At 35.0% G+C, this 16969-nt stretch overlaps 1 protein-coding gene across 1 annotated transcript; it reads left to right on the top strand.

Annotated features, from left to right (window-relative positions):
* The first annotated feature begins 13715 nt into the window (after positions 1 to 13715).
* Positions 13716 to 16454, top strand: LOC111288632 (protein GRAVITROPIC IN THE LIGHT 1-like). The gene is made up of 2 exons (XM_022879597.2): positions 13716 to 13903; positions 14957 to 16454. The coding sequence occupies exons 1-2, from the start codon at positions 13853 to 13855 to the stop codon at positions 16319 to 16321; spliced, it is 1416 nt and encodes a 471-aa protein (XP_022735332.1). The 5' UTR covers positions 13716 to 13852; the 3' UTR covers positions 16322 to 16454.
* The last annotated feature ends 515 nt before the right edge of the window (positions 16455 to 16969 follow it).

Consider the following 16969-nt stretch of genomic DNA (forward strand, 5'->3'; position numbering starts at 1 on the left):
ACCAAAGTCTATCCACCTATTTCCAAAAAGAAAAGATTATCCATGAGTTATCTTGTGTTAATACTCCACAGCAGAATGAAGTGGCAGAGAAAAAAAATAGCCATTTATTAGCCACAACCAGAGCCTTTTTTTTTTAAGCAAATGTACCTAAATCTTATTGGAGGAAGCTGTTTTCACTGCCACACACATTATAAATATGTTACCTTCAAGAGTTTTGAGATTTAAAATTCCTATGAAACTACTCTCACAATTTTATCCCAACTTCAATACCACAAACAATCTCACACCTAAGATATTTGATTGTACATCATTTGTTCATGTTCACAGTCATAACAGGAGAAAGTTGGATCCAAGAGCGATTAAGTGTATTTTTGTGGGGTATTCTTCAACTTAAAAAGGATATAAGTGCTATCATCCTCTTACCAAAAAATTTTATGTGTCTACAGATGTCACTTTTGAAGAAAATAAACCATTTTTTACTCAACCTTATCTTCAGGGGGAGACTTCATTCATGGAAGATAAGGATAAAGACTTCTTTTTGCTTGATTTACCCCCTTCTTCAACATTTACACCCATTAATTCTTATGAGTCGAAACTTGTTTCTGTTGAACCCAAGTCAAACATTGAATTTGAGTCTGAACCGATTTCAAATACGGAAGATGTGACAAAGGATAATATTGTTCTTGATTCTATGAAGAAATTACAAGTGTACTCAAGAAGAAAAGTTTCAGATACTGAACCAGTGCCAGTCCAAGAACCTGATCCTAACTCTGGAAATGAGGTAACTACAGTTTTTGACTCTATTTTTCAAAATGAGCATGAATCTCCTAAAACTATAACTAGTGATTATGATTTACCTATTGCCATTAGAAAAGAAACCAGAGAATGTACCAAGCATCCACTATACCCAATATCTAATTTTGTGTCATTTGAAAAATTCTCACCATCCCACAAAAATTTTCTTGTGAGCCTAAACACTATTTTTGTTCCAACTACATTATCTGAGGCATTATCCAGTGAGAAATGGAGGCAAGCCATGAAAATAAAAATGGAGGCCTTAAAGAAAAATCAAACATGAGAACTGGTAGAGTTGCCTAAAAAAAAAAATTCAGTGGGGTGTAAATGGATTTTCACTGTAAAATACAAGGCAAATGGTACTGTTGAAAGGTATAAAGCCAGGTTAGTGGCTAAGGGCTACACTCAAACCTATGAAATGGATTACCAGGAAACCTTTGCTCTAATTGCCAAGATGAATACAGTTAGGATTTTGTTATCATTAGCTACAAATTACAATTGGCAGCTTCAACAATTTGATGTAAAGAATGCTTTTTTACATGGTGATTTGGAAGAAAAAATATATATGAAGGTTTCACCGGGATTTGGAGGTCATCTAGAAGCAAACAAAGTATGCAGGTTAAAAAAAGCTTTATATGGCCTTAAACAGTCTCCTAGAGCTTAGTTTGAGAGATTTGCCAAAGTGATGCTAGCAATGAGATATAAACAGAGTCAAAGAGATCACACATTGTTTATCAAGCACTCTGATTCAGAGAGAGTCACAGTTCTATTAGTGTATGTTGATGATATAATTGTAACTGGAGATGATGAAAAAGAGAGAGAATCTTTAAAACAGTATTTGGCTAGAGAATTTGAGATAAAAGAGCTAGAGAGATTGAAGTACTTCCTAAGAATTGAAGTAGCTCACTCACGACATGATATTTTTATCTCACAACAGAAATATGTGATGGATCTTCTGAAGAAAATTGGGAAGCTTGCATGTAAACCTGTAAATACCCCTATAGATCCTAATCATAAAATTGAAAAAGCTAATGAAGATGCTGCTGTAAATAGAGAGATGTACCAAAGATTAGTTGAAAGACCCATTTATCTCTCATAAACTAGACTTGATATAGCATATGCTGTGAGCGTGGTAAGTCAATTTATGCATAGTCCTAAAGAAGTGCACCTACAAGTTGTCTACCGTATATTGCACTAGTTGAAGGCTAATCCTGAGAGAGGTATCTTATTCAAAAGAGATTCGGGGTTAGTTCTAGAAGCATATACAGATGCTGATTATGCAGGTTCAGTAACTGATAGAAGATCTACCTCAAGCTACTGCACTTTTTTAAGTGGTAATCTTGTGACTTGGAGGAGTAAAAAATAAAATGTGATGGTAAGATCAAATGCTGAAGCAGAGTTCAGAGCAATGGCTCAAGGAATTTGTGAACTACTATGGTTAAAGATTATCCTAGAAGACTTGAAGATCAAGTGGGATGGACCAATGAGACTCTACTGTGATAACAAGTCTGCAATAAGCATTGCACATAATCCTGTGCAACATGATAGAACAAAACACATTGAAGTAGATCGGTATTTCATAAAGGAGAAACTAGACAGTGGGTTGATTTGTACACCTTATGTATCAACCAAGGTTCAACTTGCAGATGTGTTGACTAAAGGTCTCAGCAGTGCAACATTTCAAGAAATTATTTCCAAGCTGAGAATAGAAAACACCTATTCACCAGCTTGAGGGGGAGTGTGAGAAAACATTTATTTACAGCTGGTTGTAATCTTGTAATTTGTATATTTATATTTGTATCTCTAGAATTAAGTATTTGTATCCCTAGAATTAAGAAAGATTTAGTTTCTTAGTTTAACCCCTAGTTAGTTGTAACCTAAGATTCTTGTATAATTGTAGATAAGCAGTTTTTCAATATACATTTAGTTTTCACACAGAGTATATAGCTACTGTAACTGCTGTTAATCAAGCAATTTGGCTAAGAAAATTCTGATGGATTTAAGTCAAAAGCAAGATGATCCAACAGAAATTTTTTGTGATAATCAGTTAGCAGTTACAATGGTCAAGAACCTTGTGTTTCATGGAAGAACTAAGCATATTAAGATCAAGTATCACTTTATTAGAGAAGTTGAAGCTAAGAATAAAGTGAAACTGATGCATTGCAAGTCAGAAAATCAAATTGCAGATATTCTAACCAAAGCCTTACCAAAGGCAAGGTTTGAAACATTAAAGAAAAGTCTTGGTGTTTCCAACAGAAATGCCAAGGAGGAGTGTTAGTGTATTAGTGGTTGAAGCAACTAGGTAAGGTATTTCTACTGGCACTTTTGTAATAGGTTTTGCCATCTGATCAGTTTAGGTAACATGATGGATCTGTGCATGGTGATCCATATTATTAGGCAAACAACTTTTGTAGTAGTTAAACAGACTTTTGTATTTTTGAAGCCTATAAATTAATGAAATGAAGCTCATGATCTGATAAACCAATTTACTTCAAGTGACAGATTAGTTTCTTCTGTTTTTTGTTCTTCCTCTGCTTTAAATCCTTCAGGTATGCATTCACTGGTTGCACACAAGCAAAAAATATAGCAGCAATCCCAAACTTAACATGTAATGAGCTGATAGAAACCATTAAGTTCAGCAACTGTAAAAAGAAGGGCAAGTAGGACAATTGCTAATCTTGAATACTGTAGGTAAACGTGAATTTGGTACCATCCATCAGCCTCTACATGTTTTAGGTATTTATTCCACCAGGAAGCAAAACACCCCATGCGAGGAACATCATAAACCTATGTACAGCTTAAACAGGTTGTAAATCTTGCTCAGCCTCAAAAGAACCACGTATAAGCAGCACCGGCACAGGCCTTTGACTTGTAACAAAATGCATATTTCTCTCACTAAGATGTTCATTGGTACACTTGGCACCCATTGCCCATATTACACTAAGAGGAGTTTTTGGATCAGCAATGTTCTCGCACTCTGGCCATTTATTATGACTGCATAATGGCTTAAAGGGACATGTGAATTCCAAAGTACCGATGCCATTTTTGGGTCGGTAATGGACATGGATCAGATTCTCATTCATTGGATGCACATTAGAGGCATCTTTTCCATCAATCAAATATGTATTTACACGCCCTTTTCCAGTATTATCAATCCAGCCCACATAAGCATAGCTATTCACCATCCCACTACCAAAAGCTATTTCAAGATAGCCACTCTTCTTTACACCATGGGCAGCAATAGATATTGAATCCTCTGACAATGTCCAAAAGAAAGTAACTTGTTGATCCTCTAAAAACACACTATTGTTATACATATCAGATAGACCACCATCAATAACTTGAACTCTCCACCCAATCTTCTGCTGGCAAAATGACTGATAATGCACTTAATCAGAGGATTTCTGTCAGGAGCCCAAACCAATTTGCAAGAGCTTGCTACAACTCCATCCACTTCTGGCCCTTTAGAATAAATAGTCTTAGTTGCATTCTCAATGTTGCATTCCCACCATGAGAATCCGAAGTAAAATACAATGCAACATGATGCCTTGCCTATACCAAAAACTTAACTGGCATCCCTCTTTCCACTCTCAACGGCGAGCGTCCTCATTAATATACAAAACTTTGGATGGATTTGGCAGATTCGGATAATGCAATGCTTCCCCTGTTGTATCAACATAGCGAACATTCGCATTAGCAAAATCAGATCTTGATCCTCCTATCATCAGCATTCAATGGCCCAAAACAATCATCCACCTTCTCCAAAACATTAAACACCAAATGTCCATCCGTAACCACCTTTGGACCTCCATGATTTTGGGGCAAATAATAACGCCACATACCATCCGGTGGTTTCATCAACCCTAATGCCTAAATAACCGTCATTTCCTCTGTGGGATTCACAGGCAAATCATATTTCTCATCAATCGATTTCAATGGTTTCCTAAACCTAACAAAGGAAACCCCATCTCTCCTATGTCCATAAACCAACCTAGTATTATTTACCATCATGCCATTTTTCGAGTTCTCATAAACTACATCAGGACAAACAGTTATTGTTGAACCATCTTTAGTATCCAACATGCATTCACTATAAGTCGTAATGTTAAAAATCATCAACAAACAGCCTACCTTCCTCAGTAGAACTCGCCACCGCCACATCAGCTCCGGACATTAGCTCCTTCGTCTTATTTGGATTTGCCCACCCAAACGCCATTTAGTTCATTGTCCGTGTCACCGCTTCCAATCCGATCTCTATCCAATTTTCCTCCACATTCAAATTCCATCGTACCCCATAATTATCCGACAAGTTCTTGCAGTTATAGAACATTGTGTGTACCCGACCCGAATCCGAATCCGACCCGTTTAGAATGAGGGTGATGTGGCCAAAGTCTGAGGTGGTGGTGATGTCCCAGATGGAGATAAACATTGATCTGGTCCCAGGTTAGATTGGGGAGTAATTGGAGGGAAACGATGCGTTTTTGTAAGTTGTTGATGCAGCCCTTTGAATAAGTGAGTCAAATGATGCAACGAGAGAAAGAGAGAAAAAAGAAAATTTGAGAGAAAGAAATAACATAATTTCTTGGATTTTCCATATTTCTTCTGTCATCAATATGCATCATATTTGTGTTGTCTGTCAGACAATACCGTTACAACATAATTTCAATATTGTTCCCTTAAACTATTACAATTAAACCACGACGGAGTCAACAATTCAAACTAAACAATAGCTCAATATCATACTAAGAAAGTCTCATTTTGGTTTTGCATTGATAAAAACTAATTATTTATTTAGCATATATCAATACTCCTTTCCTATAAGAAATCTTCGTCTTCAAGGATTAAAGGCTGAAAACTTTCACCGTTGATCATAAAGAACCTTCCAAGTTGCATCTTCTAAAAATGTGTTGGTCCAACAAACCAGAACCTCAATCACAGCTCTGTTTCCTATTTTGCTAATCCTTCTTTCGATGATCCTCGAGGCTCATTACTAATGATGCTATCATCGCCAACCAAACGCAGCTGGACTTGTGTAGGAATAGTACCAATGTGTTTTTTAAGCTGAGACACAATGGAATGTAGGGTGCACCTTAAAGCCAAGGGTAACTGAAATACTTGGCAGACAATTTTAGACAGCTCTTGTTGTTAACAGACTTTTGTCTATAATGCTATAGCTTAACAAACACCTAGTCCCCTTGTTCAAAATCTGTCAGTCCTTTTGTCAGCTACATTCTTCATTCTCACTTGAGCCCTTTGTAGATAGAACTGAAGTATTTTAATCGCTGGTTCCCCAGCTTGAAGACTCCTATCAACAGTTGCCATGATGGAATCCCCAATTAAATAAGACAAGCGTACGTGTGCTGGTTGACCATACATAATTTCATAGGGAGTTGTGTGTATAACAGTATGGTAATTAGTGTTGTACCACCATTCTGTAAGAGAAGGCCATTAACTCCGTTCTTTGGGTTTTTCGCTAGTCATACATCTTAGATAAGTCTCTAGACACCTATTAACTACCTCTGATTGTCCATTAGATTGGGAGTGATAAGCTATTAAGAGATTAAGGGTTGTCCTGTGCTTCTTAAACAATTCTTACCAAAATTGCTTAAGAATATTTTGTCCTTGTCAGAAACAATAGTATTGGGCATAACATGGAGCTTATAAACTTGATCCATGAAGGCTTGAGCTCCTATTAACGCCATAAATGGGTGTGCAAGTGCAATGAAATGTGCATACTTGCTAAGCCGATCCATCATTACCATTATCATGTTTTTACCCAGAAACCTGGGAAACTCCTTTATGAAATCCATAGAGATGTCTGCTCACACTCTGTCCAGCATGGGAGGTGGCTGTAGCAACCTAGGACTGGCCGCATTATCATATTTATGTTGCTGGCAAATTGAACACTCTCTGACAAACCTTCTAACCTCCTTTCTCAGGCCCTTCCAGTAAAGAACAAAGGAGATCCTATTCAATGTAGCTTGTACACCAGAATGGCCCCCAGTGGGACTATTATGAAAGTACTGCAGTAACTGTCTTCTTAGAGTAAGATCATGCCTTACCATTAATCTGCCCTGCATTTTCAACAAATTCCCATGCAAGACATATTTAGAAGGAACACCTTGGGAATCCTTAAATTCTGAAACTACCTTTTTGTACTTGAGGATCCAGCTCCCATGACTGAACAATTCTTCCAAGTAAATCTGTAGTCATAGAAGAGAGTGCCATTAAACTTGCTTCTGGCTCAAGTGGTTTTCTAGAAAGCAAGTTTGCCATTTTTTTTGAAAAACCCCCTTTCTATAACACACCTCATAATCGTAGCCCATCATTTTGGTGATCCAAAAATATTGAGCAAGTGCGGTAGCCTGCTGGTCTGACAGAAATTTAAGGCTTTAATGGTTTATTTTGATCTTGAAATGCCTTCCCACCAAGTATGTGCTTCATTTCTTGACAGCCTGATGTTTAGAAAACATTCCCTTGTTGAAATACGCCAAAGGTCTGCCACCCTGAGAGAGAATAGCTCCTATTTCAATGCCAGAGGCATCTGTCTCTATTATAAATTCTTAAGAAAAATCTGAAAGTGCAAACATATGAGCAGTAGTTATAACTAGTTCGAGCCTTCAAATGCTGCCTCGGCCTTATCACTCCATCCAAAAGCATCCTTCTCCAATAGATCAGTTAAAGGCTTAGCGATTTCTCCATTATCCTTAATAAGCCTTCTATGGTAGCCTGTCAATCCCAGAAAAATCCTCAACTCCTTCAAGGATTTAGGTCTAGGCCATTCCAGTATATATTGGACTTTTTTTTTGTCCACGGACACTCCCCCCCTGAAATGACATGCCCCAAATATTCCACTTCCTGAGTACCAAACTCACATTTACTTTTCTGAAGGAAAAGTTGGTTCACTTTGGGAATCTCTAAATTTGTTCTTAGATGTTGCAATTGTGACTCTCAATTAGCAGAATACACCAAAATGTCATGAAAAAGAAAACCAAAACAAACCTCCTTAGATGGGGCTTAAAAAGGCTGTTCATCAAGCCAGGAAAGGTGGATGGTGCATCAGTCAAGCCGAATGGCATGACTAAAAATTCATAGTGGCCTTCATGTGTTTTGAAGTTTTGTAAACATCAGCTTCATGCATATGAATCTGATGGTATCTTAATTATAGATCCAGTTTAGAAAACATATGTGCTTCTGCCAACTTATCCAACAACTCCCCTACTAGGGGAATGGAAAATTTATCCTTGATGGTTAACTGATTATGTTGTTTATAACTAACACATAATCTCCAAGATCCATCATTCTTTTGCACCATAACTATAGGGGAAACAAATGAGCTATTACTGTTCCTTATCACTCCTGAAGCGAACATATCTTTCATCATTTTCTCTATTTCATCTTTTTGTGTAGATGGATATTGATATGGCCTAATTCTTACAGTTTGGGTTTCATTTTTCAAGGGAATTTTATCATTTTAGGGCCTGTTTGGAGGCAGACTTTTAGGCAGTTCGATAGCTCCTCATACTCTTATAGTAACTTGTATAACCCTTTACTAATAGCATCCTGCCCCTGGTGTGTACTAGTAATCATGTTCAATTGCATCTATATCCCTTTATAACTCGTCAGAGTGCAAGGGTTGTAACTATTGCGCACCATCAGGGGTTGCAGAAGCTTCATGGTTTGTTTTTCACTAACCTGGTGCACCTTTCCAAATCTAATTCCCTTGCAATGTCACCTATTTTTCTTTCATCTGTAACTGCAAAATCAGATTATTGAAGTCCTAAAGTATGGGTCCCAATGCAACTAACCACTGGACTTCCAGAACTACATCACAACTTTCTAAAGGTAAAATCATAAGATTAGCTTTGAATTCACTCCCCTGTGCACAAGTAACATTTTGACAAATGCCTTGTGTGAACACATGTTCACTATTAGCAATAGTTACCTTACTCCTTTTATTTAGCTTCATTGCCAATCCCAAAGTCTTCACCACTGAACTGTCCATAAAGTTATTTGTACTTCCTGAGTCCACTAACATGATCATGCTTTGCCTATTAATAACTCCTTGTAAGCTCAAAGTTTAGAAACCAGAAGTCCCACAAATAGCATGCAGGGTAATCATAGGAACTTCAACTCCATCTGTATCAGCTATTAACATGTCTAGACTATCCATACAATTAGAGTATACTTTTGTCTCACCTTCTTATTCCCTATTTTCAGTTAGGACTTGGTAAAGTTGAGATTGCATGCATTTATGGCCAGGCGAATACTTGATCCTATACCAATAATACAAGCCGTTTTTCTTTCTCTCCATCTCAGTAGGTGATGGTTTTTTTTTTTTTTTTTATGGTTTTTGGGTAGGTTGAGCCGTATAGGTGTACTAGCAGTTGGACTACTGGTATACGAATACTGTTTGGATGTAGTTGAATTTAATAACTTTGGATTATGAAAAGCCTTTGGGGTAGGTAACAAGGGTGGAAGTATTTGTGGTTTGTTAAAGGTGTTGCTAGCAGTAGGTAAGGCAGGTTTACTGGTTGAAAAGTGTCGTTTGGAACTAGGTTTAAACATGGATTCAACTTGTTTCGCAAGGTGTAAGGCCTGGTTCAGATTAACATGTATGAATAGTTTAACAGATTTAGAGATGTCATATTTCAAATTACTCATAAATACACTCAAAGCATATGTACTAGACAATTATAACAGATTCAGAATGCCTATGAATTCATCATAATACTGTTCAACTGTAACTGTTTGCTTGAGCTCCACTAATTCTGCCATGGGATCCTTGAATTCCTTAGAAGCAAACCTCTCCTTCATACTGGCCACATAAGTGTTTTCCAAATCAGCTTGTCTAAACCCCCCGGTGACCTAGTATAGTGTTGATGCCACTGAAGTGCTTTCCTTTCCAAACTCAACATACCCATACGCACTTTTGATTCATTAGGAATTCGTTCCGCTTCAAAGTAGTGATCCAGTTTTAATAGCCATCCTTTAAAATCATCTCCATCAAATTTTGGGCATTCCAACTTGAACAGTCTAAACGTATCAAAACCAGTAGATCGTACTGGATTTACCATCACAGAGTTCAGCTGTTGTTAAGAAGTTTGGTTGCTAGTATCCCCTGACAAAGAAGGAGTGCATTCTCTGATGATGGGTAAGTCAAACGCAGGATGCTTTGCTTCTCGCTCTGCTAAGAACGCCATTAAACTTTTTTTGAAATCACCATTGACCTCGTGCCTTAGTACAGATAAATTCCTCTTTCATTTCCAATCTAAGTTCCAACAACTTTTTTTTCCATCGTCTTTTCAAAACTGCTACAAATTGCCTTGCACCTTGGAAACATTTCGTTGAAGCCGAGCAAAAATTCCTTCTACCATGGTTGTTGCAATGCTAGGAAAAGAGGCTCTGATACCACTAATGCAACCCCTTGAATAAGTGAGTCAACTCAGCACTCGTTCACAGAGAAAGAATGATGCAATGAAAGAAAGATAGAAGAAAGAAAATTTGAAAGAGAGAAATAACAGAATTTCCTGGCTTTCCGATATTCTTTCCATCACTAGTGTGCATCACTTGGTGCTGTCTGTCAGAAAATATCGTTACAACACAATACCAAAATATTACCCTCTTATACAATTACAATTAAACCACTGGGTCAACAATTTGACCTAAACAACGACCCAATATCATACTAGCAAAATCTTATTTTGTTTTTGAAACAATAAAAACTGATTATCTATTTAGCATATCTCAGTTGTTTAGTTGAGAAGGTAATCAGAGATGGGGAACCCAATGGTGAGGTTAAAGATGATGAGGGAGATGGTGCCCCAGAAAACGACGTCGAATGAATTGGATAACATGTCGAATTGGGTGAGTTGAAAAGAGCAGTTGTCGAGGATTTTGAGATGGCCTCGGAGTTGGTGTTGGACCATTGTGAAGTTCGATTTGAACTCGATTAGGAGCTCGTGTTGTAGCATTTTTTACCATAATCCACGTTGGAAAAGAATAAAGATTGATTACCAGAGCAGGATTAGAATGAAAGATTTGGAATTATACTTTCGGATCGGATCACGGGTGATTATAGAATCCTAATTGGGTGAAGATGAAAATAAATATTTTAAGGAAAACGGAGGAGATATAGTAGGTAATGTTGACTCGGTGGAGGCGTAGTGAGTTACTGACTTTTTTTTTTTTTTTTTTTTAGGTTTTTCAGGGTAAAAGGAATAGAAAGAGAAGACGTAGGAAGGGGACGATGAGAGGTGAGAGTGAGTGGAAATTTCGTGATTTGATTAGAAATTTTTTCTAAAGATCCTATGCCACTGAAAGTGAAAGGGAACTTTTAAAAACATCACCATTTTTTTTCTTTGTATTTTTTTTAAAAATTTTTTTATAAGTAAAATAATTTAAATGTGTTCAAAAATTTATTTTCAAAATTTTTAAAAAATTATTAACATTTTTTTTTGAATTTATAAAAAATTATCAAAAAATTTCTGTTAAAATTTTTTTTGAATTAATATAATAAAAATTTATTATTAAAAAATAAAATTTAAAATTAATAAAATAGTTACTTTTATTATCTTGATATTAAGCAAAAATATAAAATTTTATAAAACTCTAATTAAATTAAAGATAAGGTAATAAATGTAATTTTTTTATAAATTCAAAATTTATCATTTTTTATAAATATTTTTATTTCAATTATTAAAATTTTATAATAATTTTAACTAAATTGAATTTCTTACAAAAATTTCTTCATCTACTTATTACATAAATTTTTTTAATTAATATATTAAATTTTAATAAAATTATATAATATTTAAAAATATTATTATAATTTTAAAAAGTTTTAATTATTATATATCGATCAAATTTGATAATTTATTCATTACTTTTTGTAATATCAAATGATGAAATATTTAATTAAAATCTTATAAAATTTTATTTTTTATTTAATATCAAAATAGTAAAACTATTTTTTGTTAATTTTAAAATTTATAACTTTTTTAATAATAGTTTTAACAAAAATTTTTTTATAATTTTTCATAAATTTTAACTTTAACATTTTTAAAAATTTATTTTCGAAAAGAATAAGTTTTTTAAAATCTAACTTTTTTTTTAAATTGATTTTCAAACACTTGGGAGAAATGTATGCAAATAATTTCCTTTATAAAAAATTTAAAAAATTATGAAAAAAATATAGTGTATTTAAAGTGCTCAGGGTAAAAACGTCACATCAGTACAACATACGTACAGATATTGGATTTTTTAAAAATTTAGTTGACTCTACGTAGTTCTTGTCCTGAGCGCTAGTTGAAGACACGTTTGGATTGGTCTTTCATCCAATCTTAACTAAATTGTCACTGTCCATTTTCGTAATAAAAAATCTGACAAAAGTCAGAATCATGAACTGAACTCCCAAAATCACCCCTATCGGACTTTACAATCTCCCTAGCCTTGCCAATGCTAACGGATAAGTAATATCAAGAAAAAGCTAGGGTAAAAATATAATATAGTAAATCATCGAAATTGACAACTTCAGACAGCTTTTTAATTCCGAATCCCTCCCATGTCTGAACAAAATCTCTGTCGTTTTCGTCCTTCTTCGTCTTTTGATTTTCTTCTCTTACCAAAAGCTTCCTCCATTTTTCTTCTGCAATTATCAAATAAAAAAAAATTTAATATCAGCTCAAAAAAGGGAAAATTTTGATCACAAAAGTAAAAAAAAGAGAGATTTTATTTCCATTGGAGAAGTTTGGTTGGTTGTTGGTTTTAATTATTTCAAGTCAAAGAAGAGATTTTTCTTCTTTTCTGCTTGCTAATTGTATGTTAAAGGGTGGTGTTTTTCCAGTTTCTCATTGGTTTTTCAATCATATTTAAAAATTTTTTATTTGAATTTAACTCCTTTTGCTTCCATTTTCTTTCTTCTATTATGGGTTTTTGTTGCTTTTGTTCCCAATTTTCTTGTTTGATTTTTCAGTACTATAATTTTATGTTTGTTTCTCGGGTTTCAGCTTCTGGGTTTTATTCCTTTCCGTTCTTTTCCAATTTCTTCTCAATACTCTGTTTCTGGGTTTGTTCATTCTTTTCATATTTTTTCCAGCAAAATATGACGTCGTTTTAATTATTTTTCATTTGTTTAATAATATTGCAGGATTTTGGCTGTGTTTTATACAAAGAGTGAGAGCTTCCAATGGTTTTTCTTTTTACTTGAGAATCACGTAAACAAAACAATGAAGAAGTGAAGAAGTAGACAGAGTTGTACGATATCTCCTGTTTTGTGTATTTTTTTTAATAGGTACGTGAACTTCTGGCCCTATTGGCTGAAGAATTTCTGCTTAAATTAATAATAGTAGTACTATATATGTTTTTGATTGATTATTTATTTATAACTTTTTTTTTTTAAGCTTTTGGAGTTTGATGGTTTTGTCAGAGTGTAAATGCATGAGCATGGTGGTTCATAGTTGTCCCATTGTGATTTCATAAACACATTGGTAGGTAGGGTCATGTTGTAAACTTTTCCAAGATTTTTAAATGCTGAAACTTGTTCATTTTGACCATTGATTTTTCAAAAATTTTAGGTTATAGCAATATTCTACTTAGTAATGATTTTTTTAGTTGAAGAAGTTTTTTTTTTTTTTTTTTTTTTTTCTAATTTGGAGTTGAGATTGAAATCCCTCTCTTTTAACATGAAATCATGCATATTCCTATAAAGGGTAGTTAAGTTAGTGATTTGATTCTGATTCAAGTGGTAATTAGAAAAAAAAATTGTTTGTTTTACAAATATCGTAGTGTATTAGTTTGTTCTTTTTTGGTTAGACTGTGAGTTAGTACGATAATTTTAGTTTTTAATTGCACTAGTAATTCCCAGCTAAGACTGAAACTAGCTTCAAATTGGCAAAGAGTTCTGGTTGTAAAGACAAGTTGGCACGAATCTCGGTAAATCTAAAAGTTGGTCCAAAAATCCAATGGATGTTTGAAGGTGCTGCACCGATAATAAAACTTTTCGGTGCCAAGTGTGAAAATAAATATGTAGAACAATGATGGAAATTTCAAGTGGTTCATGGACCACAGTGGAGGCTGCGGTCAAGTTTATTCATTTGGAACGAAAAATGTATGTTTGTTATTTTTCTCCTGTTTCTTATAAAAATACAGCACATCTTGATTTGGATTTGTGCTAAAATTTAAAGTGTTTTTTTTTTTCCAATTTATAGGAACTTTGTATGTTAAGATGATCATCTTCTATACTTTTACTTTTTGGATTTAATGCTTTTGGTCTTTTCTCTCTTAGCAAAATACTTTTCAGATTAAGTTCTTTTTCCTGCATTATTTTTCTTGGAAACCTCTTGGACATTTTCTGATTCTTCCATGTGGGTGTAACTGACATCTTCTGTATTCAAATGAAGTTGCAATTCTTCAAAGTATAATTCCAGGAAAAATACGTGATAGTTGCAGGAAAAATTCTTGTCAGAACAGGATAGATTTCAAATCAAGCATTAAAAAATCAGCATGGAATGTATTAATATATTTGTTCACTGTCTTCTTGCTGTTGGAATCTGTTTTATATTTTGGCAAGTGGGTTGTTATGAATAGATTATTGAATAGTATGTTAGAATGCCTATTTTGACCCCATATGAATTGTTTCCTGAAATGTTTGTTCCTCTATATGCTTTCTCCACCGCTTGATTTCCCCCTTGCATGGGATATTAAGCTCCAAATGAAGGTTCATAGTGTCGGATAGGCAAGCTTATTGAACTTTGTTAACGTTAAACGCCCCTTTTGAGCATGTAATTGAATCATTTACATCGATTTTGCACTTCTTCTTCTTGTTCCTCTCTATTTGTCTTTCTCTCTTTTCCCACATTTTTTAAAAGTCTTCCCTTTTTTATTCTGTCAAAAGAAGATTAATGAGAATTCACTAAGGTTATGGAGCTAACAAAAAGAAAATTCCATTCTCCATTAAAGCCCTCGGACTAAGTGTTAAAGCATTTTGCTTTTCTCTTTTTATCAACACGCTCATCATAGTCATTATCATCCTAGATCTTTGTTTCTTCCCCACCTCTCCTTTACTTATTCTTTTGTTTACTTATTTGGTGTCTGTTAAAGTTGATTGAAGAAATTCTCTCATAGACTTATAACTGTTGTCATAATTTGTGATACTTTGCAGATGGAAGCTGTGAAGCCATCGGCTGTTACTCCATCAAAGAGTAAATGGGTTCGAACTTTATCGAAAGTTCTTCACCTGCACACCGCTGCAGCTGGGATTGTTCCCGATGATGCGGTTCAGAAGGTTAAGCCTAAAAAAACTGAGGAATGGAATGACAGTAAGACCACCAAGAGATTATCTCAGAAATTTGACAGATTACATGAGGATAAGCTTGAAAGAATGATGGCATTGGAAGCGCTTATTGCAAGAATCTTTGCTACTGTTTCAGCTATTAAGGCAGGATATGCTCAGTTGCAGCATGCTCAGTCTCCTTATGATGCTGCGGGGATTCAAGCTGCTGATCAATTGATAGTTTCTTACTTGAAGAAATTGTCAGAATTGAAGCAGTGTTTCTTGAAGAAACAGTATGATCCTTCCCCCGAACGTGCAATGATTTTAGCTGAAATTCAGGAACAGAAAAGTCTTTCAAAAACGTTTGAAATTATGGGAAAGAAACTGGAATCTCAGCTGAGACTCAAAGAGTCTGAGATAATTTTTCTTCGAGAAAAGTCTAATGAATCCAATAAGCAAAACAGGTTTCTCGAGAAGAGATTAAATCAAAGTGGTCAGTTTTTTGTGCTTGACAATCTTCACCTGTCAGGCTTAAGTCCAAGCCATTTTATTATAGTTCTTCGGCAAACTGTTAAATCCATTAGAAGTTTTATGAGGCTGATGATTGATGAAATGAAGTCTGCTGACTGGGATATCAATGCAGCAGCTAGTTCAATAGAACGAGGTGTGGTTTTTTGGAAAGCAGATGACAAATGTTTTGCATTTGAGTCCTTCATTTGCAGGGAAATGTTCAAGGCCTTTCACCATCCTTACTTCTCTCTTCTTGGTAACTCTGTGCCTGAGGGGAAGAAACATCCGCAAGTCTTTTTTGAGAGATTTATGGAACTGAAATCCATGAAAGTTAAGGGATATCTAGCCATGAAACCCAAGTCAACATTTGCCAAATTTTGCCGGACCAAGTACTTGCAAGTTGTTCATCCTAAGATGGAATCATCTTTTTTTGGCAATTTGAGCAATAGAGACATGGTGAGTTCCTATCAATTCCCAGACAATGCTCTTTTCACCTTATTTGCTGAAATGTCGAAGCGGGTATGGCTTCTGCACTGCTTAGCCTTTGCTTTTGAGACTGAGGCATCAATCTTTCAAATAAGCAGAGGGTGTAGATTTTCTGAAGTATACATGGAAAGTGTAGTCGAGGAAGCATTCCTTTCATCAGATATTAAACTGGAATCAGAACCACGAGTGGCTTTTACCATTGTTCCTGGATTCAGGATTGGTAAAACTGTAATACAGTGCCAGGTCTATCTCTCTTAATTGAAAAACAAGGTAACCTGTTGATCCCATGTTAGTCTCAGAGTTCTTCAGGTACATTTGGACCCACAACATAATAGATTGAACTGGATGCTATTCTCTTGATTCTTTTTTTAGTAAATTAGATTAGAGAAATGGCTTTGCCTTGTTGCTGTGTATGGCTTTACCTGGGCAATTTGTCTCCCTGTTTTTGTGGCCTTAATGACAAAAGGCTTATTGACTGGTAATTTATTTGTAAGACACATCCCCCAATTTGTTAATATTAGGCCAATGATTATTTAGCTGTTTTGCATTATTGCCTTATTCTAATGATTTTATATGTAAATAATTATAGGTTGGAAACTATTTTTATATTCATCATCTGTATGTATTGCTTTGGATGCCATGCCATGTATTGCCAGAAGGTTTGTCCATCTTTTTGTCTCTATGTTGTCTAGATGCTATAAAAAATCCCTGATTCACTCATTTTTAAGCTTTACTAAGAAGTGGATCCGAGCATTTGATAGAATAATTGGTGCTTATATATTTTTTTAAACACGGATTCAAATCTTCCATGTTTTGATATAGAAAAAAAGCTTTACTAAGAAGCTGGTTGTTCTTTGTAGCCTCAGGTCTTTTACACTAATTTGAGGTGAACCTGAAATGCAATCA

Source organism: Durio zibethinus, chromosome 4, assembly GCF_047325235.1.
Source record: "Durio zibethinus cultivar Kanyao isolate XHJ-2024 chromosome 4, ASM4732523v1, whole genome shotgun sequence".
NCBI classification, from domain to species: Eukaryota; Viridiplantae; Streptophyta; class Magnoliopsida; order Malvales; family Malvaceae; genus Durio; species Durio zibethinus.

What these genes read in the sequence shown, in the direction of transcription:
- LOC111288632 (XM_022879597.2), top strand. Translation starts at nt 13,853, where the DNA reads ATGGACCACAGTGGAGGCTGCGGTCAAGTTTATTCATTTGGAACGAAA. An exon ending in ATTCATTTGGAACGAAAAAT is followed by an intron (nt 13,904 to 14,956) that starts GTATGTTTGTTA and finishes GATACTTTGCAG; the next exon opens with ATGGAAGCTGTGAAGCCATC.